This window comes from Salmo salar, chromosome ssa18 (assembly GCF_905237065.1).
Source record: "Salmo salar chromosome ssa18, Ssal_v3.1, whole genome shotgun sequence".
Taxonomy (NCBI): domain Eukaryota; kingdom Metazoa; phylum Chordata; class Actinopteri; order Salmoniformes; family Salmonidae; genus Salmo; species Salmo salar.
Genome location: NC_059459.1, coordinates 25,913,611 through 25,941,377, shown reverse-complemented (window position 1 = coordinate 25,941,377; position 27,767 = coordinate 25,913,611). Strand labels below are relative to the sequence as shown.

The 27,767-nt window shown below is 42.0% G+C and overlaps 2 protein-coding genes across 13 annotated transcripts in view; one reads left to right on the top strand and one right to left on the bottom strand.

Annotated features, from left to right (window-relative positions):
- Nucleotides 1-2,782, top strand: part of LOC106577113 (echinoderm microtubule-associated protein-like 6) — a 150,925-nt gene extending 148,143 nt beyond the window's left edge. For all 5 annotated transcript variants that reach the window (XM_014154859.2, XM_014154858.2, XM_014154856.2 and 2 more), the window contains one exon: nt 70-2,782. In XM_014154859.2, the coding sequence (XP_014010334.1) occupies nt 70-94 (25 nt within the window). In that variant the 3' untranslated portion in view covers nt 95-2,782. The remainder of the gene's footprint in view (nt 1-69) is intronic.
- Nucleotides 2,461-27,767, bottom strand: rtn4 (reticulon 4). 8 transcript variants are annotated; one of them, NM_001123719.2, is given in 10 exon segments: nt 2,461-3,430; nt 4,379-4,437; nt 5,357-5,403; nt 5,765-5,834; nt 7,008-7,146; nt 11,628-11,835; nt 20,165-21,991; nt 22,508-22,561; nt 23,575-23,607; nt 27,060-27,767. In NM_001123719.2, coding segments are annotated over 10 exon segments (2,964 nt in total). In that variant the 5' UTR covers nt 27,541-27,767; the 3' UTR covers nt 2,461-3,384.

Below are 27,767 nucleotides of genomic sequence, written 5' to 3'. Positions count from 1 at the left end.
AGAATTTTTCACAGCTCATCTTGTACTCCAGACAGGTCTGATTTTCTGTATTGTCTTCCTCTTTTTTAGTGTCTTTGTGTGGAAATGCCTGTAAACCAGAGCCTTTTCTCCACAACCATCCACTAACATGCACCCAGACTCCTTAGCCCACCGCAGTAAGTCTTGGATTCCGACAGGAATGCAGCCAGGATCCCAACGCCTCAAGTGTCTGGCTGCGGTCTACCTTTTTGCCTGCAACTGTCTCCCCATCCTTAGAACAACACCTGGGGATGGGCAATACGCTAATCACTGTACTATTAATTCAAGTCTAAGCATTAGGCAGAGCAGGTAGCTCCTTTTCTAACAAGAAAACCACATTGAAGTACATTTTTTTTGCCACTAGAAAATGTTTGACTTTCTGGCCTAACATGAAATGGCAGTGTTTACATTCACATCTGCTTTCAATGAAGGACACATGAAAGCAGGTTGCCATGCCAGCTATTGATTTATATTTAAACCATTGATAATGTCTGGGATTCAATCAAATCGCGCATTGTTGACAATGCAGCTTTTAAAGGCAATGTTCCTGCGTTTGCGGCGATTGCATGCACAGTAAACGCAGCAGATGTCAGCTCAATTGCAAATTACCTTTAAATGCCACATTGTTGACAGCGCTCCATGGATTAGGGGCTCTATTCAATTAATATCGTGGAAATTCAGCAGCAAAACCCAATATGGAATTGAAAGGCAATGTTCCCGCGTTGGCGGGGACTGCATTCACAGTAAACGCTGCATATGTCGGCTCAATCTGAAATTCCCTTAATTTCTATTGTGCAATCTGTATCGCTACAGCAGTAGATTGAATAGAGCCCTAAATCCTGGCCAGTGTAGAGGATAAAAGTTTTTTCCCCCCATAATTCATTTGAAAGTATTAATATCCTTAAGTGCCTTTATGAATATTTCTACTTGCGTTATATTTTTTTGCAGTTTCACGTTTGAAATTATTTTGTACACCTCTGGTGCTATTCGATTGTAAAGTTTCTCATTCAATATGCAGAAAGGGGCATTAGTTTGCTGCCGTTTATGCATACAACATCCAAAGTATAATGAGATGATGTAACATGTGACATAGTAAGTTATAATAGCTCTATTGAAAATATTTAAATGTTACTCTGTGATCTGACGATCAATTTTCAGCTTGTGATAGTTACAAAAAAGATTAGGAAGCATTCTTAAAATGCTTTTAACTATTGTCAAAATGTTACTTAAATTTTGTGAAATATCTTGGTGAAACATGCTTCCATATAACCATTGTGAAAAGATTCAACCGAAATAATGTTCATAGAACTAGTACACTGAAGCATTACCATACGTTTCAACCTTCACTTCCAGTAAGGGATTTCAACGGGGTGGCTTACATTTACATTTGTCATTTAGCAGATGCTCTTATCCAGAGCGATTTACATTCATCTTAAAATAGTTAGGCGAGACGTCAATCGTATCGAGTACATTTTTCCTCAAAGTGCTAAAAGGCTAAGTGAAATAGACAGTCCAGGAGACAGTGGCCTGTCACACCAAAGCGGACTGTACAGTCTTAAACAAGCCTTGGTCTACTGTTGAACTCTTAGTCGTCTCATTAATCCGCATCACGGAAATTCAGTTTTACAGCGTGATCGAAATTTAAAGGGGGGAACATTTCCCGCTTTAGCGGAGACCGCATTCACAGTAAACTCTGCACATGTCGGCTCAGAAATGACCTTTACATTTCTATTGCGGAATGTGTAACACTTCAGCTTTACAGAATGAATAGCATCCTTAGCCTTGCTGTCTTTAGCCTGTCAGTCTCACTAATGTTTAGCTAGCAGTAATATGTTACTATATGTGCATTCTTTAAGCAGTATGGATTCCTGTTTACATATTTATTTAATTTTTGTACAAGAGATTCTCTATTGTAAATTACAAAAAAATGCTCAAATGCATGAATTTATTTTTTAATCAAGACATTTGTGGTGACATTATCGTATGAATGACAATGTTTTATACCAATTTGTGAGTGTATATGTGCAAATATTAAGTGTAGGTTAAGATTAAATGAGAATACCGAATTTGTCCGCAAACACTTGGGTATGACTCAAGGCATTGAGCTGTTTTGTCTTCCAACATTCTTTTCACTTTGTATTCTTAAATCACTGGATTAGAGCATCTGCTAAATGTTGAGACTGGCTATCAAATAATTCAAAAATGGAGTTACAAAATTGAGACATTACACGCCAAATGTGTACTACATCATGTACCTGAAGTATTTACTATGTATTAACATTCCTACATGCTATTTAGAACAGCTCAGCATACAGTAAATTCTTATGGTTCGGAAAATGTTAGTGACATCCTTTCCTATATGACCATGGGGTTGTTTTAGGCAGAGTTTTCTGTAACTATATCCTCCATCTTGCCTACTGAGAGAAAAAACATCCACAGTAATTCATCTATAAGCTTTATTGTAATTGTTTCTATTTAACAATGCATTCCACAAACAGTTCTCATAAGAGTTCATTACAATTGTATGAAGTATCATTCACAATTACTTGCATAAACAATGCTTGAAGTTTCCATGTTACATAATTTTGCAGCTTTAGATAGGGTCCACAGATGGTATGTTAATTTTTTTTGTCTTAAGTTGTTTGTAAACGTGTTCTTCCAGAGTTTAAATAGGCAGCTGCATGAGGTGAAATGATCATTAAAATGTTCTCAAAGTTCTAAATGTTTCTAGCTAGAAATACTCAGAAGCATGAAGTGCTATGGATTATCGCCCTGCTGGCATTAAAGACCATAGTCAAGCACAATGACACACGTCAACACCTTGTGTCAAGCACACTCAATAGCCACTGAAGAGAGCTAGAAGCTTTGAAACTACAGTCTATCAATAAAACAGTAAAATCACAAACACCACTAACTTTATCATACCAAATAACGACAGGTACTCAGGTTTCCACAAAGGTACCAATTAACCCTCCTTCATTACAAAAAAGACAATGCAATTCCAATTTCTGAACACTGCATCAAGGGAGAGAACAGATGAACCAGCTCATGGAACACAATTTTATTTCAAAACGCATCACTGGTCAGGTCCAAGTGCAAGATTAAAATAATATGCCTTATTTTTTTTTCTGTCATATTCACACAAACTAGCATTTTAAGCCAGATAGATCAGCATGTTCAATTTAGTTCATCAAAAGTTGGGAACACTTGAGCTGGTGAATAATATATTTTTTTTAACATAACCCAGGGTGTTTCAGGGAACAAGGAATTATGAACTGAAAAGAGATTGAAAATAGCAGGGGTGCATGCCCCCCTCCCCTCCACCCTCTCATAGGAAGTCTCAGGGACTGGCTCATTTTCTTTTCTTTACTCTGCCTTCACACGCTTCAGTCCTGGGACTTTGGCCTGCACCCTGAAAGTGAAAGGCGGCACAGCTTTAGTCACAGACCATGTTTATACGCAGCTTTAAAAAAAAACTCCAAAAAGAAATCTCATTCTGAGTAGAAACACCCTCAAGAAAACACCAATATAGCCTACTTATTATGTAGGCAGGAGTGCAGCTACGTAAAAACCAAATAAGGTACGACAGTCACAACTACACAATACCAACTTGTAAAAAAATATGAACAGTAATTATAAAAATCCAGCCAAAGGTTCATAGAAGATTTTACAAGTGTTCAGGTAATTAAATCCTGGTTTTGAATGAAAATGAATTGAATACAAGGGGTGGGGTATACCTTTTGATAAAATTTGCATGTAAACACCGTTTGGATTACTTCGGTCAGGTGGAACACTTGTACACCTTTCATTTTTGTCTACAATAATAGAATTCTTGCAGAACCCATTAACAGTAAAATGATGCAATATAATATGTCTGATGAACAAAAACGTGCACAAAATGTTTAAGAGGTATAACATGAGGGATTTCATGTGACAGATTTCTTCTACTCTTTTCCAAACTATTCAATAATGACCTTGTTTTTTTTGCCACTGAATTTCATAAAATCAAATTATTCAGATATTTAAAATAAGTGTTTTAATTTCTGTATTTCCCCTGACAGAAAGACATTGGAATGCAACACAGAGCATGCCTTAACACTGTCCCATTAGTGTCATTAATAGAAAAGGCTAAAGGGCTTCAATCACATTCCTCTTCCATACACACTTTCAATACTTGAAAGATTACATCACTGCCAAGATATTTACATTTTGTCCCCCGGTATTAACTTAGTTCACAACAAGGTTTGGGCCTCGACAATTGACATGGTTATTGAAAGAAAGTATTTGTTTTTGGATACCTACTTTTCTTCATTAAGACAATGCCAATATATTTTTATTTTGTCCACTGGTATTTACTTACGTTGCAATAATGTCTTTAACCTGCTTGTTGGCCATACCCACGTAATGGTCAATCTGTACCTAAAATAAACAAAAAAACAATAACTAGTGAAAAGCTCAGGTATAATACTTCTCCCTCAATTGGCTATGAAGTCAATTGATGGTGGTTACTGTCGAGAGGTGTGGGATGGTGGTTACTGTCGAGAGGTGTGGGATGGTGGTTACTGTCGAGAGGTGTGGGATGGTGGTTACTGTCGAGAGGTGTGGGATGGTGGTTACTGTCGAGAGGTGTGGGATGGTGGTTACTGTCGAGAGGTGTGGGATGGTGGTTACTGTCGAGAGGTGTGGGATGGTGGTTACTGTCGAGAGGTGTGGGATGGTGGTTACTGTCGAGAGGTGTGGGATGGTGGTTACTGTCGAGAGGTGTGGGATGGTGGTTACTGTCGAGAGGTGTGCGATGGTGGTTACAGTCGAGAGGTGTGCGATGGTGGTTACAGTCGAGAGGTGTGCGATGGTGGTTACAGTCGAGAGGTGTGGGATGGTGGTTACAGTCGAGAGGTGTGGGATGGTGGTTACAGTCGAGAGGTGTGGGATGGTGGTTACAGTCGAGAGGTGTGGGATGGTGGTTACAGTCGAGAGGTGTGGGATGGTGGTTACAGTCGAGAGGTGTGGGATGGTGGTTACAGTCGAGAGGTGTGGGATGGTGGTTACTGTCGAGAGGTGTGGGATGGTGGTTACAGTCGAGAGGTGTGGGATGGTGGTTACAGTCGAGAGGTGTGGGATGGTGGTTACAGTCGAGAGGTGTGGGATCGTGGTTACTGTCGAGAGGTGTGGGATCGTGGTTACTGTCGAGAGGTGTGGGATCGTGGTTACTGTCGAGAGGTGTGGGATCGTGGTTACTGTCGAGAGGTGTGGGATCGTGGTTACTGTCGAGAGGTGTGGGTGTTCTATGATTACTTCACATTAACTTGTTTGTTTTCATACATTTATCAGCTCATACCTTGTACTTCTCATAGACAATGGGGCAGCTAAACATTCCAACCAGACCTGGAGGGAGAGGGGAAAAATAAGATAATGTTCTACAACAAGGAGGCATTATTCAACCTGGCTATGCTGCAATCTCTAAACAGTATCTTGAGGGCATGTCCCTTTATACCCAGAAGGGTGGATCAGATGCATGTCAAACTACTTAAAAAGTAAGCTGGCGGTTATAATGGGTGTCAGACCGAAACCTGTCAGTCAACCACTGTCTCTATACAGACTCGCATGGTATCCGGAAATAAATCCAGCTTAGGCCTGTTCCTGAGAGTATTACTGAGCTAATCACATGATACTGTTTCCCTAGGCACCATAGCAACAAAACATAAATGCCTTTAAGTTTTTAATGAGGATTTATAAAGCATCTTACCCAGAATAAAGAGAGTGAGTCCGTTGAACAAGGCACCAACATAGGTGAGAATCCACATCAGCACAGCAAACTGAATGGGAGAAGAATGACAGGTTTAATTTCAGTGTGTTTAAAACACTAGGCCAATATGTAGGAGAGCATTTTCCATATATTGATTAGCAAAGACATTATAACAATTTCCCTCAATGTAGCATATTCATTCCTACGGCATTTACAGACACTAGGTACTTTGCAGACGTAATCCAGGATCACATGCATCCTTACATGGTAATATGCTAGGTGGATAGCCCCACTTTAAAAATGGACATGGTAGACAGAGCTCTTAAAATGATCAACTAAAGAAACTGTCTGAGAATCTCTGTCCTGGAATCAAAACATCAACAAGCATTTATACCTTGTTGCAAATGTATAAATAAGGTCATAGTGGTGTAGCCAAAGTGATTTTGTTAATTTACGACATTTGGCAGAGGTTTACGATGTCACTATTTCCCTCTGCTCACAATAAATAGATGACACTTCATGAACCTTAATAAACCTAAATCGATGTAGCCAATGGCTCTGTTGAATGGGCAGAGGTCTAATTCACTGTACCCTCCAACAGTGCACATTTTTGTTGTAGCCCCAGACAAACATACCCAATTCAACTCAGAGGGCTTGATGATTAGTTGACAAGTTGAATCAGGTGTTCTTGTCCAGGGTTACAATAAAAATGTGTACTGTTGGGGGTACTTGAGGACTGGAGTTGGGAACCACTGCTCTAACAGAGGTCGGGCTAGGACCAACGATACCCCCCACCCACAGAGAGGGACCAGACAGGTTGGGAGGAGGGGGCTGGAGTGGCCTTAGCAGTGGACAGGGCAAGAGTTGAACTGGAAGGTGTTGACAAGCATGTAGAAACCTCATAGCGCTTAACAGCTGCTGTCTCCCCCTTTAAGACACCCTGGGGGTCACCCACTTCAGCCTGACTGTACATGGACAAAATGAAAGGAAAGCTCAAAGCCACTCATTTTACATGTGAACGTAATCATAGATTTAAGGGCAAATGTTTTCAGCTGAAATGTCAGTAGCTATTAAGGCAGGGCTCCCAACTAGCGGGAGGTCGTCAATTATTATTATCCTAACCAATTCTGAAATCAAATATGGGTTTGCAGGTCACGAGTGGCCGTACCTCCTATACAAGCACTATTTTTTCATGCAGGAGGTTGGCCTACATCCTTAAATCTTCAGTTGCATAAACACTCACCTTTAGGGAATCCACCAGGTCTTCAACCAGGAAGAGGCGACGCAGCTCGGTGACTGTTGTGTTGAACCGTGTCAGAACGCAGTCGCTGTACTTATGGACAGTTTCCTCTGACAGAGCCACATCCTGATCCAGGTACAGCCTGCAAGACAAAACATGAGCGATCGACCTACATATGTTGCAAGACAAATTATGAATCCAAATATGGTGCCTTAACACTAATAACAATATGGAGAACGTAATCACAAAACATGGGTGAAGGGTCTACAATAACCTCTGTAGCCCACACAGGTTGTCGAGGAGAATAGTTGGCCTTTTTCTGTTTGCATGCAAGATTGATTTCTTAAATGCAAAGCCAAGAACCGGCTTAGTTATGACTTTCTGAGCACCAGTTATTTTGATCGTAATCTTAAACCCAGCTAATTCAAATCTTTACAAGTGGTTAGTGAGAACTCATAAGGCGGCTTTGAGCCACTGCCAAGAACGGGGATAACCTGAGTAGCAGCTCTGTTTGTGCGACTGAGTGGCAATGTTTACTCTCAAATAGTAGCCATGTCCCTTTCTCCCTTAACTTCACTAGGGTAGGGGGCAGCATTTGGAATTCTGGATGAAAAGCGTGCCCAAATTAAACTGCCTGCTACTCGGGCCCAGAATGTAGGATATGCATATTATTAGTAGATCTGGATAGAAAACACTGAAGTTTCTAAAACTGTTTGAATGATGTCTGAGTATAACAGAACTCATAAGGCAGGCAAAAACCTGAGAAAAACCCAACCAGGAAGTGGGAAATCTGATGCTTGTAGTTTTTTCAAGTGATTGCCTTTACAGTATACAGTGACTTAGGGTTCATTTTGCACTTCCTAAGGCTTCCACTAGATGTCAACAGTCTTTAGAACATTGTTTCAGGCTTCTACAGTGAACAGAGAGCGAACGAGAAGGCCTGGAGTCAGAAGAATGAGAGAATGACATGAGTTCAGTGACGCGCGTTCACATTAGGTAGCTGTGTTCCATTACATTTTTTGAAGACATTGGAATCATCCGACTGGAATATTATTGAAGATTTATGTTAACCTGTTAGGGCTAGGGGGCAGTATTGACACGGCCGGATAAAAAACGTACCCGATTTAATCTGGTTACTACTCCTGCCCAGTAACTAGAATATGCATATAATTATTGGCTTTGGATAGAAAACACCCTAAAGTTTCTAAAACTGTTTGAATGGTGTCTGTGAGTATAACAGAACTCATAAGGCAGGCAAAAACCTGAGAAAAACCCAACCAGGAAGTGGGAAATCTGATGCTTGTAGTTTTTTCAAGTGATTGCCTTTACAGTATACAGTGACTTAGGGTTCATTTTGCACTTCCTAAGGCTTCCACTAGATGTCAACAGTCTTTAGAACATTGTTTCAGGCTTCTACAGTGAACAGAGAGCGAACGAGAAGGCCTGGAGTCAGAAGAATGAGAGAATGACATGAGTTCAGTGACGCGCGTTCACATTAGGTAGCTGTGTTCCATTACATTTTTTGAAGACATTGGAATCATCCGATTGGAATATTATTGAAGATTTATGTTAACCTGTTAGGGCTAGGGGGCAGTATTGACACGGCCGGATAAAAAACGTACCCGATTTAATCTGGTTACTACTCCTGCCCAGTAACTAGAATATGCATATAATTATTGGCTTTGGATAGAAAACACCCTAAAGTTTCTAAAACTGTTTGAATGGTGTCTGTGAGTATAACAGAACTCAAATGGCAGGCCAAAACCTGAGAAGATTCCATGCAGGAAGTGGCCTGTCTGACAAGTTGTGTTTCATCTTGGCTCTTTTTATTGAAGACTGAGGATCTTTGCTATAACGTGAGACTTCCTACGGCTCCCATAGGCTCTCAGAGCCCGGGAAAAAGCTGAACGATAGAGGCAGCCTCTGGCTGAAACACATTATCGCTTTTGGCAAGTGGCCGATCAGAGTACTATGGGCTTAGGCGCGTGCCCGAGTCGACCGAATGCTTTATTTTCTTTCGTCTGTTTACCTAAACGCAGATTCCCGGTTGGAATATTATCGCTTTTTTATGAGAAAAATGGCATAAAAATTGATTTTAAACAGCGGTTGACATGCTTCGAAGTACGGTAATGGAATATTAAGAAATTTTGTGTCACGAATTGCGCCATGCTCGTCACCCTTATTTACCCTTTCGGATAGTGTCTTGAACGCACGAACAAAACGCCGCTGTTTGGATATAACTATGGATTATTTTGAACCAAACCAACATTTGTTATTGAAGTAGAAGTCCTGGGAGTGCATTCTGACGAAGAACAGCAAAGGTAATAACATTTTTCTTATAGTAAATCTGACTTTGGTGAGTGCTAAACTTGCTGGGTGTCTAAATAGCTAGCCCTGTGATGCCGGGCTATCTACTGAGAATATTGCAAAATGTGCTTTCACCGAAAAGCTATTTTAAAAATCGGACATATCGAGTGCATAGAGGAGTTCTGTATCTATAATTCTTAAAATAATTGTTATGCTTTTTGTGAACATTTATCGTGAGTAATATAGTAAATTCACCGGCAGTGTTTGGTGGGAATGCTAGTCACATGCTAGTCACATGTTAATGTAAAAAGCTGGTATTTGATATAAATATGAACTTGATTGAACAAAACATGCATGTATTGTATAACATAATGTCCTAGGGTTGTCATCTGATGAAGATCAAAGGTTAGTGCTGCATTTAGCTGTGGTTTGGGTTTATGTGACATTATATGCTAGCTTTAAAAATGGGTGTCTGATTATTTCTGGCTGGGTACTCTGCTGACATAATCTAATGTTTTGCTTTCGTTGTAAAGCCTTTTTGAAATCGGACAGTGTGGTTAGATTAACGAGAGTCTTGTCTTTAAAATGGTGTAAAATAGTCATATGTTTGAAAAATTGAAGTTTTTGCATTTTTGAGGTTTTTGAATAACGCGCCACGGGATTACACTGGCTGTTACGTAGGTGGGACGATTTGGTGCCACCTACCCTAGAGAGGTTAAAAGGCCCTAAAGATTGATGCTATACATCGTTTGACATGTTTCTACGAACGTAAATATAACTTTTTTTTTACTTTTCGTTGTGAAATTTTCAGCACGCTTCCTACATTTGGAGTAGCTTACTGAACGCGCTAACAAAAAGGAGGTATTTGGACATAAATGGACTTTATCGAACAAAACAACATTTATTGTGGACCTGGGATTCCTGGGAGTGCATTCTGATGAAGATCAAAGGTAAGTGAATATTTATAATGCTATTTATGATTTTAGAGGACTCAAATGGCGGGTATCTGTATTGCCTGTTTTCTGAGCGCCGTACAGCAGTTGCATTAAGGAGATGTTTATCTATAATACTTTGAATAACAGTTTTATATTTTATCAACATTTATGATGAGTATTTTTGTAAATTGTTGTGCTCATTCACCGGAAGTTTTTGAAGGAAAAACATTTCTGAACATTACGGGCCTATGTAAAAATAAAAATGGGTTTTTGGATATAAATATGAACTTTATCGAGCAAAACATACATGTATTGTGTAACATGAAGTCCTATGAGTGCCATCTGATGAAGATCAAAGATTAGTGCTTAATTTTAGCTGTATTTCTGGTTTTTGTGACACCTCTCCTTACTTGGAAAATGGCTGTGTGGCTTTTATTTTTTAGGCGCTGTCCTAACATAATCTAATGTTTTGCTTTCGCCGTAAAGCCTTTTTGAAATCGGACAATGTGGTTGGATTAAGGATTAGTGTATCTTTAAAATGGTGTAAAATAGTTGTATGTTTGAGAAATTTGAATTATGAGATTGTTGTTTTGAATTTGCCGCCCTGCTATTTCACTGGCTGTTGGGAGTGTGTCCCGCAGGTGGGACGCTAGCGTCCCACCTACCCCAGAGAGGTTAATAGCTGAGAATATATCCACTACTGCAACCCATCAAATCAAGTGATGCTCACTTCTCCTGAACAGCTTTCAAGTCAATGTTTTCCTCCAACAGAATCATCTATCAATCAGACAAGTAGCTAGATTAATGTTCAAATGGAAAATTCCTATAACAGATGTGGGGTTTCAATTCAGATTGAATTTCATTTAATTGACAATTCCTGAATTGACTAAATGGAATTATCCTAAAACCCTGTATAGATGCATACTCTTTGGAAACACTTCCTTGGTATATTGATCACCGTTCCATGGTCTTAGTGGTTAGCGCGTTGGGCCAGTTACCGGAAGGTTGCTGTATAGAATCCCCGAGCTGACAAGGTAAAAATCTGTCGTTCTTCCCCGAAGACGTGGATGTCAATTAATGCAGCCCCTCTGATTCAGAGGGGTTGGGTTAAATGCGGAAGACACATTCCAGTTGTAGAACTGACTAGGTATCCCCCTTTCATATTCTTCTAATGGGCCCACAAGGCTGCGGTATTAGAAATGTAAGCGAGACGTCAAAGTTACTCTGCTAGGCATCCTAATCTGCCTCTTGGAAGTAAGGCATGTATGATGTAATAGAATATATGGATGTTGTCTGCAATATGTCATGGCATGTATGATGTAATAGAATATATGGATGTCTGCAATACATCATGGTGTAAATTGAGAAGTGGGTTACTCACTTGAATGGGTGCCCTTCATCAGACTTCTGGATGGCCTGCAGGATCCCCTTGTATATCCTGAAGCAGATGGTGACAGAGAGGAGAGCCAGACCGATGTAGGAGGAGACACTGACAATGCTGCACAGTGTCAGGGAGAGCAGCAGGGAGAGGCTAGCGCCAAACACCACGCCCGAGGTCTTGACATCGCGCCAGTACAGGAGCTCTACCACTGCAGGGGAGAAGGAACAGGGTCAGATAGCTGCAGTGCATGAGAAAAAAAAGGGCTTCCTTTCAACACATTATGCTATATCATGGCGGTGATGTGGAGATGGGATGAATCAGGGAGAAATCTATGAAAATCTTAGCTCCTAGCCACATGTATGGATACGTGCAATTCAATAAAAGGAAATCCTGGGTGTTTTAGTTTACTGCTGTACCAGTATAGCACTGCAGTTAATCGTCCATTCATAGGAGTCATGTTATTGGCCTAGCGCCCATTTCTGTGTGAAGATTGGGTGACAGGGTGGGGGTTGGCTAAAATTACAGAGCTGGGGGCAGGACAGACCCATGCTTGTGTTTCACCATGAATTCCTAGCAGGTCAGTGTACAATATTAGACGTGAAACAGACGATTTCAAAAACGTAGGCTAGCCAGCAAGCTGACATTATTGGAGTCTGCAATGTGAAATGACTTAGCAGGCTGCCAGATTTCAAATGGCTTAACAAGTGATGAATGAGTTTATAGTTGAAAACCTAAATCACATTTGACAAGTTTCTGCCAAAAAAGATCATCAAGTACGTGATACCAAAGCAACGACTTTTGTTGCATAAATGTGATTGAATTGATATGATCATACAGCTGACAATTAAAAAGTCGAATGCCAAAAACACTGCAGGACCAAGACCATAAGCAGCATCGGCAGTTTTAGCCAGCCTAGGGACACACTTGACTGTCAAAAGTCACAATGATTCTTGAGAGGCATCAAATCAGAGGTACAAGTCAGACAATCAATACCCTTAGCTTAAAAATGGACCACGTCGTGCGGTGTCGGTTTTTGGGCGGAGACGCCGTTAGGGTTTTGGGCAAATGAAAAGCTAACTTAAGCTAGCTTGGCTACATATCTTTCCATACATAGCTAGCTAGCATATTAGCCTTAGCCGGTTAGCTGGCCAGCCCCAAAATGTGCATCACCATGGCCCTTGGTCTATAATGTTGCTAGCAATATTAGCTAACGTGCAATCAATAAAAACGTGAAGGGGTCCGAACGTGTCTGTCTAGCTACACATGGTAAGCATGCACTAGCATGAGGACCTAAAAATAGCCCACGCATCATCAACAACGCTGATCTGATCCTATAAACACGCCATGTTTTAATCAAGTCCTTCCGTATACATCTCCCTATTAGTATATATACACACACTCGTCTTTAATATATCCATAGGGGATATAGATAAACAGGGAAATGGCCATGAATCGTCCATAACGCCATATCGTTCTCAGCCCAGTGTAGCCCCCATAAAGAAACGTCAGTAGCGTGCCACGCACAGCTCAATTCCTACGCATCTGCCTCCCACCAAAGCATTTGTCAAGCCAAGTGGTTAATTAAAATTGCAATGCAATCGAATATAAATGTGATAAGAAAAAAAGCAGCATCGTAAACAAGAGCATGACAGCACTAACCCCGTTTGGCATCCATCTTGAGCCTCCTCGCATTCAGCACCAGCTCAGCTGCGCGAGGGAGAGCGAGGCAGTTCACCTCCTGCTCGGTCGATTTGAGGTCTAATTGTATGCGCAGCTCTGCAGCGCCTCAGCCCTTAATACTTAACCCATAATACGTTTCAATACATGACGAATGCAAATATGTGAATTAGCTTTTCGACAATTCGGGTGAAGTGTGGTAAAGCTTGGCATGAATAATCTTTTGGTTTCAACACAGAATGAAAATTGGGGAGTAGGAGGTGTGGTAAATGTTACGTAACTCCGCAAATGTTGACCAGCTCAAATCAACAACAGTGCATCTTGCAGACATACAAAGCCAGATCAAATCTAAAATTAGGAGTAACAAAGCCATATTCCAACAAATGCAGAAACTGACCAGAGGCAGTTTGCAATTTATTTAAAGTCTTTCATACAACCATTTGAAGGTGTGGACCAATATTTAGCAACTAGTGTCTGACAGTGATTTCATATTAGTAGGAACAGATTTTTGTAGCCCTAATGCCCCAGTTGGAACCAGTCAAACTCTTGAGTCACAATATATCCCCAATGGAAATCAATTCACCCTTTATCATATTCAAAGAAAAACGAGGCCTATGCTTTTGCCTTGCTACCCAGACTCCTTGCTCCGGCCTAACATAACATGGCAGGCGTAGAAAGAAGCAGAGAGTGGAGTTTCCACTTCCGTTTTTACAAGGGAAACAGAAGTCATGTTGAAAATACTGTATCCCTGAAAACCGGATGTTAGCGTAGGCTAGCTACAGCCAAACGCTACACCTAGGGGTCTAAACCTAGGGGCGCTACATCACAAGATTTACGGGAACGCTTGCTGAACAGACCAGGCCGGGGTTTGAGAAGTCAATGAGGGAAGTCAACAATTCTTCCTTAGTTAAGTAGTTGAACATGTTATTACTCCAACCCCGTGAAAGTGACACTGATACGCTTTCATTTTGGTAAAAAAAACAACTTAATCTCAAAGGAATGTCTTTGATTTGACAGACTGCACATGAGCAGTTCGCCGCAAGACGACTGTAAGACCCAGTGTCGTGTTTCTACACATAAGCTTTGCTAGCTAACGTCGCCATGACATCGCCTACAAGTGTGACCAAGGATTTCTATTGGAAATGTAGTTTCTGCCCATCTTCATACCGTATGGTCTTTGGCTACACCACCCACGGGAGTCTGGATCGGAGTACCTTGTCAACCCTTCACCGAATACGAAAACATTCGGGCAGTCTGATTGGTCCAGAAACCAATGGGTCGGCCCAGAGCCCGAACACACGTGGGTAATGCGGCGGTTCGTAAATTTGCCATTGGGTTTGATACCCAGAACGGTTGGAGACGGTCCAATGACTGCAGTCGCAGACTAAAATGTGTAGAGAAGTTGTCAGGCCACCTATGCTTGCCTAATAAAACTACTACACTAATGTCATTACCTTATCCGATAGTGGCCAAGTGCCTCTTTCATGCTTTACTGATAGTGCTCGGCTAGATAGTAATTGCGAGAATGGATGACATACCATTTAGTCAAATAGAGTTGACACAGAGGCCCTTTGTTGCAATGTGTGCCGATTGCCATGCTCCATCCCAGAATGATGCAAAGGCAGCAGCACATGACAATCAGCAGATATTAGCACAGCCCCAGCACCAGTGTGATGCTTAGGCAACCCATGTCCCAGTCTGATCTGAAAGCAGATGGCTATAGCTGGGCCTGGAAAACACTAGAAGACCTCTTCTGCCATAAGCCACATGGATCATCTGGTGCTTGCCATATAGGTTAAATGTGAATCCATTTAAAAACCTGAGGCTACTGACCACTGTTTTGCACATGCTGAACAATTTACTTCTATACACCTTCCTAACACCTCAAACTGTAGGGCTGAAGGCTGGCCCTGCATTCAGCATGCACTTTTGTCCGAGGGGTTAGAGAGACCCCTGGGGAAGAGACTCCTGGTGCACTGGTGAGTCACCTCCAGGCTGCATGGAATCATTAGACAATATAATCTCACTTTCGCTTAACGCCCCTCCTCCCACCATGCACCTTTGGACAGACTTCCTCCCGTCAGCACTACTCTGACCAAAGGTCATCTGCCAGCAATCCAGAGGGGGGGAAAAAAGCATTTTAAGAGTGCCTCTTACCAACAATCGGTTATCTACGGACAGCTACTCATTCATAGAGTAAATTATTTGCATGATTGGAAAGGACAAGCAACCTCCGACAACCCACTCAAAACTACCAAAGTCATTTCCAGTAACATCCTATGAATGTCCACAATACCTGCTCATTGTTTAATAACTACCATCTAAAAACAAATGGACTACTTTCCATTTCACAAATGAAATGTCTATAGAACCCTGCCATCAGGGCAAAATAAAAAAAAACTAAAATGTTGCCGCAACAGTAAAATAAGGAAGAGGGATACCCTTGTCTTTCCACTGTGGCGGAGGCTGGGAGTCTCCGTTTTCAGTTTTTCCGTTTTCCATGATAGAGACGCTATGTAGGTATCAGCAGGGCATTCCAGACAGCGTGCGGTGTGTTGGCCTGCAGTCGGGTGGGGTGCGGGGACCGAGGTGGAAGATGGGGGGGGACAACCAAACCTTCCTCCTGTGAGACTGCAGTGTTCCTTGCCTCGCTCTCCCTTTCTCTGTCTCTTCCCCTCCCTCTCGCCCCTTCTCTCAGGGTGTACGACTGAGGTCAGCAGACTGTCTGCTAGCACAGAAAACGTCTAATGCTCTGACGCAGCAGCTATGAACTTCCCCCGCCTCCCTCCCCCCTACCTCCCAGAGAGATACTCTCCCTCCCCTTGTGCAAATGTACACGTGTTTTTCCCTCCCCACATATGACAAATCAGTGAGTAGATGACTCCACCCAGTGGTATAGTGGTGCCTGGAGAAGTAGGTATGCTCCAATTTAGCTCAATAATTCCCAAAGACACAGTGAAGGTGCCCTGTGTATTTCCCTTTGTTTTTTCAGGTTCACTCTCAAATCACACTTTAGACAAAAACGACAAATTGGATGTTCTAAATCCATAACGCTTAAACCATATAGACCATGTAGGTCTGGAAAAAATGTAAATCGTTTTTTGGGAGGGTGTAGTTGCCCTTTAATTCAGTTCCACACCTAGCAAGAGACCGTTTGGCTAGAAGTGTTTCTGTACAACAATGTAGGCCTACATGTGATGGCAGTTAGCAAAACAAATGCACTCCGGATTGATAGAAATCATATTGTTCTGCCAGGTAGGCCTACTTTGCAGTCAACATTTAATTGGTTAGGTTTATTGGGAACAACGTTACATTTTTATCCAAACAGTGCATGATGACTGCAGCAAAGATTCAACCAAGACTACGGACCAAACCTTTTCAATAGATACTGGTAGATAGGAAAGATGTTTCAACTTATCTACCCTACCAGCTACCGATGTCATTCTTCTGTGAGCCACTCCATGCGACAACCAGTTGACAGCTGCGCCCTCTTGCTGCCTGACAGATGATATTCCACTGAAACTGGGCTGTGTGAGTGGCTCGCAATAACACACATTATATGACCAAAAGTATGTGGACACCTGCTCTTTGAACATCTCATCCCCAAATCATGGGAATTAATATGGAGTTGCCCCCCCCTTTCCTGCTGTAACAGCATCCACTCTTTTTCAATTGTTTTTCCCTAGATGTTAGAACATTGCTGCCAGAACTTGCTTCTATTCTGCCACACAAGCATTAGTGAGGTCGGGCACTGATGTTGGGCGATTAAACCTGGTCCACAGTCTGCGTTCCAATTCATTCATTGTCTTGCTGAAACAGGAAAGGGCCTTCCTCAAACTGTTGCCACAAAGTTGGAAGCACAGAATCGTCTATAATGTCATTGTTTGCTGTGGCGTTAAGATTTCCCTTCACTGGAATTAAGGGGCCTAGCCCGAACCATGAAAAACAGCCCTAGACCATTTCTCCTCCTCCACCGAACGTTACACTTGGCACTATGCATTCGTGCAGGTAGCGTTCTCCTGGAATCCTCCAAACAGATTCGTCCGTCGGACTGCATTTCCACTGCTCCAGTGTTCAATGGCAGCGAGCTTTACCACTCCAGCTGCCGCTTAACATTGCGCATGGTGAAAGGGGGATACCTAGTCAGTTGTCCAACTGAATGCCTTCAACTGAAATGTGTCTTCCATATGTAACCCAACCCCTCTGAATCAGGGAGGTGCGGGGGACTGCCATAATCGGCATCCACGTCTTCGGCGCCCGGGAACACTGCCTTGCTCAGAGGAAGAACAGATTTTTACCTTGTCAGCTCAGGTGATCTTAGGCTTGGGTGAGGCTGCTCGGCCATGGAAACCCACTTCATGAAGCTCCTGACTAACAGTTATTGTGCTGACGTTGCTTCCAGAGGCAGTTTGGAACTTGGTAGTGAGTGTTGCAGAGGACAGACTATTTTAACGCGCTTCAGCACTCCGCGGCCCCATTGTGTGAACTTGTGTGGCCTACCACTTCGTGGCTGAGCCGCTGTTGCTCCTAGACATTTCCACTTCACAATAACAGCACTTCGTTGACCAGGGCAGAAATTTGACAAACTGACTTGTTGGGTGGCATCCTATGACTGTGCCACATTGAAAGCCACTGAGCTCTTTAGTAAGGCCATTCTACTGCCAATGTTTGTCTATGGAGTTTGCATGGCTGTGTGCTCGATTTTATACACCTGTTAGCAACGTGTGTGGCTGAAATAGACGAATCCACTAATTTGAAGGGGTGTCCACATACATTTGTGTATATAGTGTATTTCACATGCTTTGCGATTGTGTAGACTACTTTGTGCATGATGTCTCTGTTACACATAACGGATATGGCGTATACACACTAAAAACTTTGAAAGGGTATACGGCGTACACCACCCAAAGTTCTATGTAGTTACTACAAACGCATAGATTAGATAGACAATCCCTAGACTACAGAGTGTGTACTGTCACATCTTCATAAACTGTATCATATCATCAATCAGCCAAACAATTAACACATCTGGTCATCTCAATCAAACCTCATCAGAAGTCGAAATTCACATAAGAAAATTGTGATTGTTGTATTAGTCCACTAGAGGGCACCGCTCATTTCATTTAAATGTCTGCCTAGGTTTACACTTAATTATAATTTCAAATTATTCATAATGCGTTAGTGCTTTTATTAAGTCTTTCAGAGAGTTGACAAATGATCACAGCTCCCCAATGTATATTAACACTCAGCACTTGAGCTGGAGTCAATAGCAGGTACTGTACAAGGTACATTTTTCTAGAATAAGGGTGTAGTCGTACTGAAGAAAGAAGATGGGTGAATGATTAATCATACAGTGTGGTCGGTCACTACAGATCTATGTGGATTCGAACACACAATCTCACTAACGGGGTTTTGCGAATGAGATGGCAGGGGTGGTGGTGTTTCAGATGGTATTGCATATCCGGTCGAACAAATAAGAGAACACTTGCTGACAAGCTCTATTCTTCATCGGCTGGTGTCGCAATGCAGGGAGGGAGATACCTCGCACACTGTCTTGGGGCCCGCCAGCCTGGCTCAGAGCAATGTCACAATCAGATAAATAAATCTCTGTACACTGATATCGGTGCCTCGTGTGCATCACTGGGTAAATAACCAGCAAGATTCAACTGAGCCATTCATCTGTAAAGGCTAAAGGCTATTGCTTTCATCTTCATTTATGTTATTTCAAGCAATCATGCAACAACAAAAATACGTACTAAAGTACTAGATCTTAAGGGCACTGCCCCTGTGAGGTAAACCGTACTAAACATCTGGAATTGTTTTGCTTTAACACTGCCCTTTTCACTGAGCTGTTTTTTTCATCTGGACATGGGGGCTCAAAGGCTATGAGGCCTATAAGGAGATCTACAGTTTCAGCTTCATATCTCTGGTTATTTTCAGTAGGGCTAAAACAAGACTGCAGACAGAGGTAATCTAATTCCACAGAGCAAAAAGCTCTAGGCAAACTAAAACCACTGGGGGGTGAGCAAGACAAAGGCAGGCTTGCAAACTGCCACGCCCTGTTCCATGTGAGGTTTCCACTAGTCAAAATTGGCTACAAAAAAAATTGTTTTTGGTCTTAATTTAAGGTTAGGTATAAGATTAAGTTTTAAATAACATTTTAAGTAGATCAATTGTAGAAATGGGTGTTTAGCCATAATTATGACTTTTTGGCTGTGTTAACTAGTGACTACCCATGTGAGGGGCAGTTCTTACCAGGCCCCATTGGCCAGAAGGTAAATGAATCCTTGTAGATAAGTTCATTTTCTGACCAGGCGTATTATGAAAAACGTAATAACAGGCATTCAAATATTACTAGATGGCTGAATTGTATGATATACCTTAATGAGAAATGGGATTATACACTGCTTGGTCACTTCCTATAAATATATTATGTGTCATGTCAATGTCCTTTTAACGTAATCTCTTTGTAACATAAACACCCCCCCCATTACACATTTATATTCCATTTCTGTACAGTGAAGTCATGAGAAATTAATTCTGTACTTACCACATGTAGAGGATAGATTGCAAAATACAATGACAAGATTTAAGACACTGACATTTACTAATGGGGGGGGGATTAACTACTGAATATGAAAACCAAGATCATGAAACCAATCTCATGCCAACACATGCTCACACAAATGTAATGGTTAATAAAAATATGTAAAAAGGGACGAGGCAGAGAAGGTGATGTAAAAGAAGTGAAAACTGTGCATGGGAGAAAAATGAGTTATGGGCGGAGCTAAACAACGACCAAGGAGAGTGAAATGACGACGCGTCAGTGCAATGGTGACGAACTTCCATGCGGAAATTACCTGCTTCTGTGCTCAGGTTGGGCATCTGAGCAGTTTTGGGGCCCTCTGTGTCCTTAGCGAGCATCTCCGGTTCGCGAACTGGCGAGTGGATGAGAGGGGCCCGAGACGCAGGCTTGTTGATATCATCCTTCTCCAGGTCGGCCTTACCCTTCTCCAGGTCCGCCTTACCCTTCTGGGTAAGTAGGAGGTAAGCGCTCTGACTGGGAACTTCTTCCTGAACTTCTGGGGCTACATTTGCAGAAGTCACATCCTGCAGCCCAAAGCTCATGTCATCATCATCATCGTCGTCATCCATACTTAGCTCTGGTGCCTTGGCAAACTTGGCACCATCAAATGCTTCTAGAAACTCATCCATCACACCCCTGGGGGGCCTTTCGATGAACTCAAACTCTTCCGAGGAGACTTCAGGCTCAGAGTTCTCCTCTACTGCCTCTGGCTCTTCCGCTTTCATGTCATCATTCTCAGTCTCCACTTGGAAACTTGCAGGATTCTTGGCCATTGCTTCCAGAACAGGGGACAGAGAGTCTGCGGACGGACTCTCGGAATCAGAATCTTCAGGGGTCTTTCTAGTCTGGATATTAAGAGGCTCTAATTTGTTCACTATTTTGGGTGAATCTTGACTGGAAAACATCCAATCTTTTTGTTCTATCTGGACAGGTTGTTTGCTCTGGGGTGTGGTCCCTGCCTCCTTTACAAGGTCAAAGGCACTAAAGCCTTTATCTTCAGTCTTCACCGCTAATCTTGCTTCAGTCTCCTCAGTCAGCTCCTTTAGCAGTAAAGCTTTGGAATCGAAAGCAAAGGGATTTGTGGCTGACAGAGTGACAGGGACAGTGGGTGACTCAACTATCTTCCGGACAGGAGCAGGGCTCGGCTCAGTGCTTCCTTCAGAAGAGCCAGAGTCCACTTTGTCAGGGTTCAGAGGGAAGGGCTTTAAGATATCTGGGAGAGATGGAGGTGCAGAGTCTTCGCTCTCTTTTGGGGTGGTTGAGAACTGATTGAGTGGCTCCATGAGTGAGTCCGCAGCCATCTTGACAGACACGTACGTTTTTGTCTCATCATAATATGATGGTGGGCTGCCATCTTGGGAGTCTCCAGCCTGGCCATACTGGACCAGGTCTGGAGTGGGACTCTCAGACATTTTAGCTGCCATGCTGTCAGAAGTGGTATCCCCAAAATGGGAGAACCCAGCATCTGCTACAGGTGAGAAGCCTTGGAATGGATTTTTCTTCAACTCAAACATTAAGTCATCATCTGGTTGGCCAAGCATATCTGGCACATACCCAGAGGAGCCTCTGGAGGCTGAGTCCTTGGAGAACATATCCATGGAGGCCCTTGTGTTCTCTTGAGAAGCTTGGGATGGAGAATCCCAGTGTTCTATTGGGGTAGAGGAGGCAGGTGCAATGTAAGATTCAGGGGTCATCGGGGGATTTTGGGGGGACTGGGAAGGAGTAGCAGACCTGACTGAGCTACAAATCTGCTCTTCAGGAGAGACAACCCCACTGTCTTCACACAGAGACTTGGGCCTTACATCTCTCTCCGAGCAAATGTTTTGATCATGTTTACTTTGAGTGTAGGAAGCAGCTTCTAACCCTTTCACGATATCCTCATCGTTCTTAATAAAGCCTAATCTGGTGTTACCCTCTTCATCACAAGGCATATCCTTGGTCTGTATTTTGGGAGGCTCAGTTGAAGGCCAAGAAGAGAAGCCCAATGGAGCAGACGTTGGATTTGGACTCTCTGACAAAGAGAGGTCCTCCAGAGAGTCAGGAGAGTGAAGAGGAGAGAGGGGGGAGATGGGAGCAGGGGAATCACCCTTCTGCCCAAGTTCTTGAGTAGAGAGGGAAAATGCAATACATCAAGACACACTCCATTCCTTCAGTGCTAGCAAGCCGTGCTGGGCAAGCCCTGCCAGCATTCTGTAGAGGTAAGGTGGTGATTCCCATCAGATAAATCTCAAATGCCAAATGTCTGGCATGCCAAAAGATGCAAAACCAGTTATGAACATATTTTTTTCTAAGACAACCCTGTGTAATGTGTCAATTTAGTCACTTAACGTGGGCGGAATCAATGAGGGGAATCATCACTTATAAACCTCATGAATTTGTAACTATAAAGTTAGTTTCTTCTGTCATATCTACAGTAAGTGGACTTTGGTCACAGGGATTCACAATACAGGATCATACAAACAAAAGACACTTTATCCCCCCAAATGCAAATCCTATGAAAACTATTCCTTAAACTTGGCATGCATTTCACAGACAGTCAAAATGTAATTCAGGTATAAAGGAACGAACTGAAAAAGAAGATGCAGGAGGGTAAAGACACAGCCAGCAAAGAACTTGCCTTTTGGGAATTGCATCAGAGGTTGCAGCGGAGTAGAAGGAAGAAAATGTTCATCTGAAAGAGAGACAGTAGCAGTGTGAAATGGACAATACCAGTAGTTGAGAGGAGGATAATATAAGTTTTACACCAGAGTAGAAAGTTATTCAAGCAAGACCACAATAATGTGAACCAGATCCTAACAGCGGGACACATTGCAGACACCCTCTCTGCACAGGCAGCTTAGAGCATACAAGACAGGAATAGATGTCAGGTATGCAACAAAGCCAGGGAATATGGTCATATTTTTGGCAGAAATACAGAAGAATTTCCCTTTTCATGTAGCAGAATGAAGATTCGCCTTAAACGGAACAAGTGAAAAATAACCCAACAGAAACCATTTTCAATACTTTCCTATAATAAAAAGGGAAACGACCTGTGCCATCTAGCCAATGGACATGGTCAATGGACAAACAACATGACAAATATTACAAAATGTTAATGTCAATAATCTTATTGCATTGCTTAACGAAGTAGGAAAAAAAAGTGCTTCTGGCTCTTGTCTAGAGTATTATTCAACAGTAATCCTTCTTTCAACCCTTGATTCCAGATATTAGGCCCAACTGTTTAAGACATTGGCCTAATATCCGTGACTGACACACCGTAGCAGAGTATTAGGTGAGAGTTGGCAAAAAGATAGAAAGAGCACATACTCAAATCAAGACCATTTAATCAAAATGTGAAATGTTTAATTGCATAAATCTTGTAATTTGAGTAATTTGAATGCTATGAGCTAAATTTCAGCCAGATCACCACAATTTCAATATTCTCAATAGCCTGCCGATTAAGACATCTTGGAATATTTCAGTAGGTCAAAAACAAAAATCATACTTGGTTGATTCAATGATCATGAATGGAACAATTGAAACTCACGAGTTGCAATCAACAACGCTTCTGAATAAATCATTAAAAAAGAGATCAAGCATTTACTCATTAAACGCCGGCAATATTTCTTATTACAAAATTAATGTTTTACATTGATTATTCCAATCTGTGGATTATTCAGATGAGACCAGTTCCAGGCCGGTTACCTCTCTTGTCTAGGTTCCAACGTTGAAGTACACCTAAAATTTAACCAATAGACATTATACATTAGCTATAACGAAATCCAAGATGCTCAAATTTTCTGTCCACCTGTTCTGCATAAGCTAAAGGCCTTTATGGCAATGACTTTGCTTGAATAGTGTATTGTGGAACCCTAAAAGTTAGCCAACACTTGCCTCACAATGACCAATGTTCCCTCTAACAGGTCTGATGAACGCAAACTGGAACATTGTGAAAATTCTGTGCAACTTCCTACATTCCATGAGACTTAAAAATAAAAAACACGCAGGGCTTGACATTAACCCGTTTATCCACTAGGTGGTGACTGAAAATGTGTTTGACGCAAGAAACCACTTTACATCTACTCCAGGACCGCTTATACATAGCCTAAACACAGTCCAGTTCAAAGTGAATTGCACAGATCCAAATATGGCAATGAACATTTGCATATAAGCCTACTGCAGCTCTGATTGGTTGTGGTGCACCGGTCGGTGTAGAGTACAGGCCTGAGCAGTGCCTGTCAATGCAATGTGCTCGGCCTACAAGAAAATCTCTTGCAGTTAATTTTGCATACTAAGTCTGGCATTGTTCTTTTTGTTTCAGTGTGTTACACTGAACGTGGATAATATGGCGTTTATTCGACCACATTTCCCACAGTAGAGCGAAACATTGATAGTATTAACTAAAGGGGAAAACTCAAGAAATGCTGATGTCCAATCTCATGCTTTTCTGCACAGGCAATCCGAGGTCGGATGTCCTGGCTACACGTATGGCAACTGCAATGGAAGTCATGTTAACTCTAGTCAAGCCAGTATTAGACATGAGAAGGGGGCCTTCCTGTTGGTGGTGTGATTTTAAATGGGGGAGGAAAACTCTTGCATGGCATCGACATGAGATGCAGTGGGATAATCCACCTGCTGCTATCTTCGCCAAAGAACACAATGGGTGTTTCTCAATATGCATACTACTGTGCTTCACGCATGCAGTCTGTAGCACGGGAGGGCTGAAGCATGAGTTCAAATCAAAGTATGCAAAAGGAGCACGGAGGGCACTTCTCGGATGCGTACTCCACTTGTTGCAAGCTTCAACTAAAAGTATGGTGAGAAATGTCACGCAACCACGTAAAAAGGACCCCATTTCTTTAACTCGATGTTGGCCATTATTTGAGCTGAAGCGAGAGAAAAAAAAACTCAGCCTTCACATCTCATATGTTGCCTGCGAGCCACGAAGAATTGGCATCTACCTTGCGTAACATGGGCGTAAGGATATTTTTGGCTGTTTAACTAGCCGGCGAGCTAGATTATTATGATTCACATATAGCTAGCTGATAATTATGAAGTAAAACATTTGCTTGTGTATGTATATCTTGTCTCTATTGCCATGGTTGCAGAAGGTGAATGTTTTACTTTTGTTGCATACATATCCAGATGTTGCATACTACTTCGCGCAGTGATGCTGTCAGTGTGGTCGAAGCGTGAGAGTGTGGAGTATGGTAGTATGCATATTAAGAAACACCCAATGAATGTTTGCTGTCAAAACGCACTCCCTACTATAACATAACATACAGAAGAACACGCCTTTTGTCAAGAAACAGAGGTCTAATTAACCTGATACCATAGCAACTACAGCACCTAACCTAGCCAAGATACCGCAACTCCACAATGATTTTATACACAGAGTTGAGCAAATACTAGAGCATTGCAGTCGATACTTCAATGTAAATACTTAAACCCTTACCGTGTACCTATGTTGGTCCCCTGTTGCGTGCCATTGTTTGTTGAAATCCATACTTGTTAATAAAATACAACCAGACTGTTTCCTAATTTGTTGCTGTAAGATGGCAACAGTGCGCATGGCCAATTAAAACGCAACAAGGAAACAGTTGGTGGTTGTATTTGATTAACGTTTAATTAAAAAGTATGGAATAAAGCAAACATAGAAAGGCTCTCAGAGGACAAACAGATATACTGGAAGAGTTTAAGACTATACATTTATGAAGTATTAAAGGCATAGCGAGTTGAGATTATTTCAAAAACTCTAGTCTCCACAATATACTCTGGATGAAATCATTGTGGAGTTGAGGAAGTTGGCTACACCTACACAGTGTGCCAATATATAAAAGTAGGCAAATGAATCAGTGCCCTGGTAGCTGACAAACCCAGCTGCTGTTGTGGTAAAGAGCAAAACATTCAGAGGTGGGGTAGGGGGTTATTCCCTTATCTCTACTTGCCCTTTGTAGGATATGGAGACTACAATACACAGCAAAACAGTGGGAGCAAACCCACCAGGCATGTCGGAGCCAGTAGGCCCATTTCCTGAACGTCTTTAGCATCTCTACTGTTTAACAAGTCTACACAAATTATTGCAGGAAACCAAAGTAGACTATATAAAGCATGCCTGTCCTCCCAAAATGAGAATTCGCTAGTCCGAAGACAATAGTAGGGCCTAAACCAATTAAATGGACAGTCATTCAACCAGGTCTTTGAAGCTAATGTAATGGTCTCCCAACCCCGCCCTGACTGTCTTGCCTAACATGGTTGGGAAAGTGGTTAGTTAGCTAGCCAACCAAGTTACAAACATTGCTCCCAACTAATGTTATTTTTCAGCCGAAATGGTTGGGAGTTAATAACATTAACCAGAAGGGTCAGATGGAAGATTTGTGTGAAAAACCAAAACATCGTGCGTTCAAAAATGTTATCAGAAAAATAATGTTCGCTAGCTTACTTCCATTAGATAGTTAACGTTAGTTCCAGTTCACGAAAATAACTTGGCTATTTTTGGGAGAAACAACTAAAATGGGAGTGGTCGATTTTAGATGATTCCTTTGTTACGACTAATACAAGCCATCTTGACTGAGTCAATACAGCGCCTGCCAGCTAGCTAGCGCAAACACCCAAACCAGGTCGGAGCATGACAGTCTCAGAATTAATCTATGACCCAATGTGTTATCTTCTTGTTAGCTACCATTGCATGCAATTTAAAATTACCACACTGTTGTATCACCTTTTTAATGGAGTTGTTGAAATAGGTACCTCAATTCTGCCAGTTCATTAACGTTATATTAGCTAACTAGCTACCTTCTTGCTGATGATTGTCACAGGTGGGCCGCATCGTCACAAAGCTAGCTACCTCGCGTGATTGGCCATCAATAAAACAGTATTTACTTCAGAAACGTTAGCTACCTAGCCAACTCTACCGGTTTGGCGTTTCGAACTATACCAATGGCAATGCCAGGGATTTGTTGTCTCGAGACGTCCACAATGCCCTGGCTACACACATTTCCTTTATTAAAAATGGTTGTCGCAGCAATCCCACATAGCTACGCTAACGTTAGTTAACTAGCTAGTCAACGGTAAAGGATTTTGCAAATAATAGTTAAGAAAACACAAACGTCTATTTTAATAATGCTTTACCAAGAGACTGATTACAAAAACAGATTGTCTAAAAATGTTTAAAATAATTTACTACTCACGGGATGGTGCTGGAGGAGCCGCAATCGCTTCTTTCTCTGGAGCCGCTTCGGGGAGCACTTCTACTACTGGAGCGGATTCTACGACTGGGGCTGGTGCTTCTTCTTGAGGTGCTTTTGGGGGATCTGGCCTTATGAGTTCTGGCAAATAGTCCGCTTCCAAAGGATTAACAATCACTGGTTCAGCTTCTGAAAATGTGTCAGTCACCTCTTCCTCCTGTTCTTCATCTGATGGAGTTATATCTGAAATCACCTTTTTTGTCAGTTGTTCCTTTGCTTCCTCCGTAAATTCTTTTAAATCATCGGGGTAAGAAGCCATGTGCCTCTCAATAGCATCCTGTGCTCCACCAACTAAGTCTAGAATATCATCTTTGCCAACTTTAGCTGTGGCCTCGTTGCCATAATGATTCCCGAATTGTCTGTAGCTTCTCATTTCGTCTTCAGACGGAGTTGTGGACGATACTACTTGTTCACTGTCTTCCATCTAATTGCCGGTTATCTGCGTAAAAAGTTAATACTTTGGAGGGCAAGTTCCCAAAATAACTAACTACACTCAAAAATTCCAAAATACCTCTAACAAACAATACAATACGGTCGTTGACTACCTTCAAGAGCCGAATAAACTAAAGTAACAGAAATGCGCCACGACCACTGCCACAGAACAATCCGCTCTCATGCGTCCTACCAGAATGTTGAAACCGAGAAACAAGA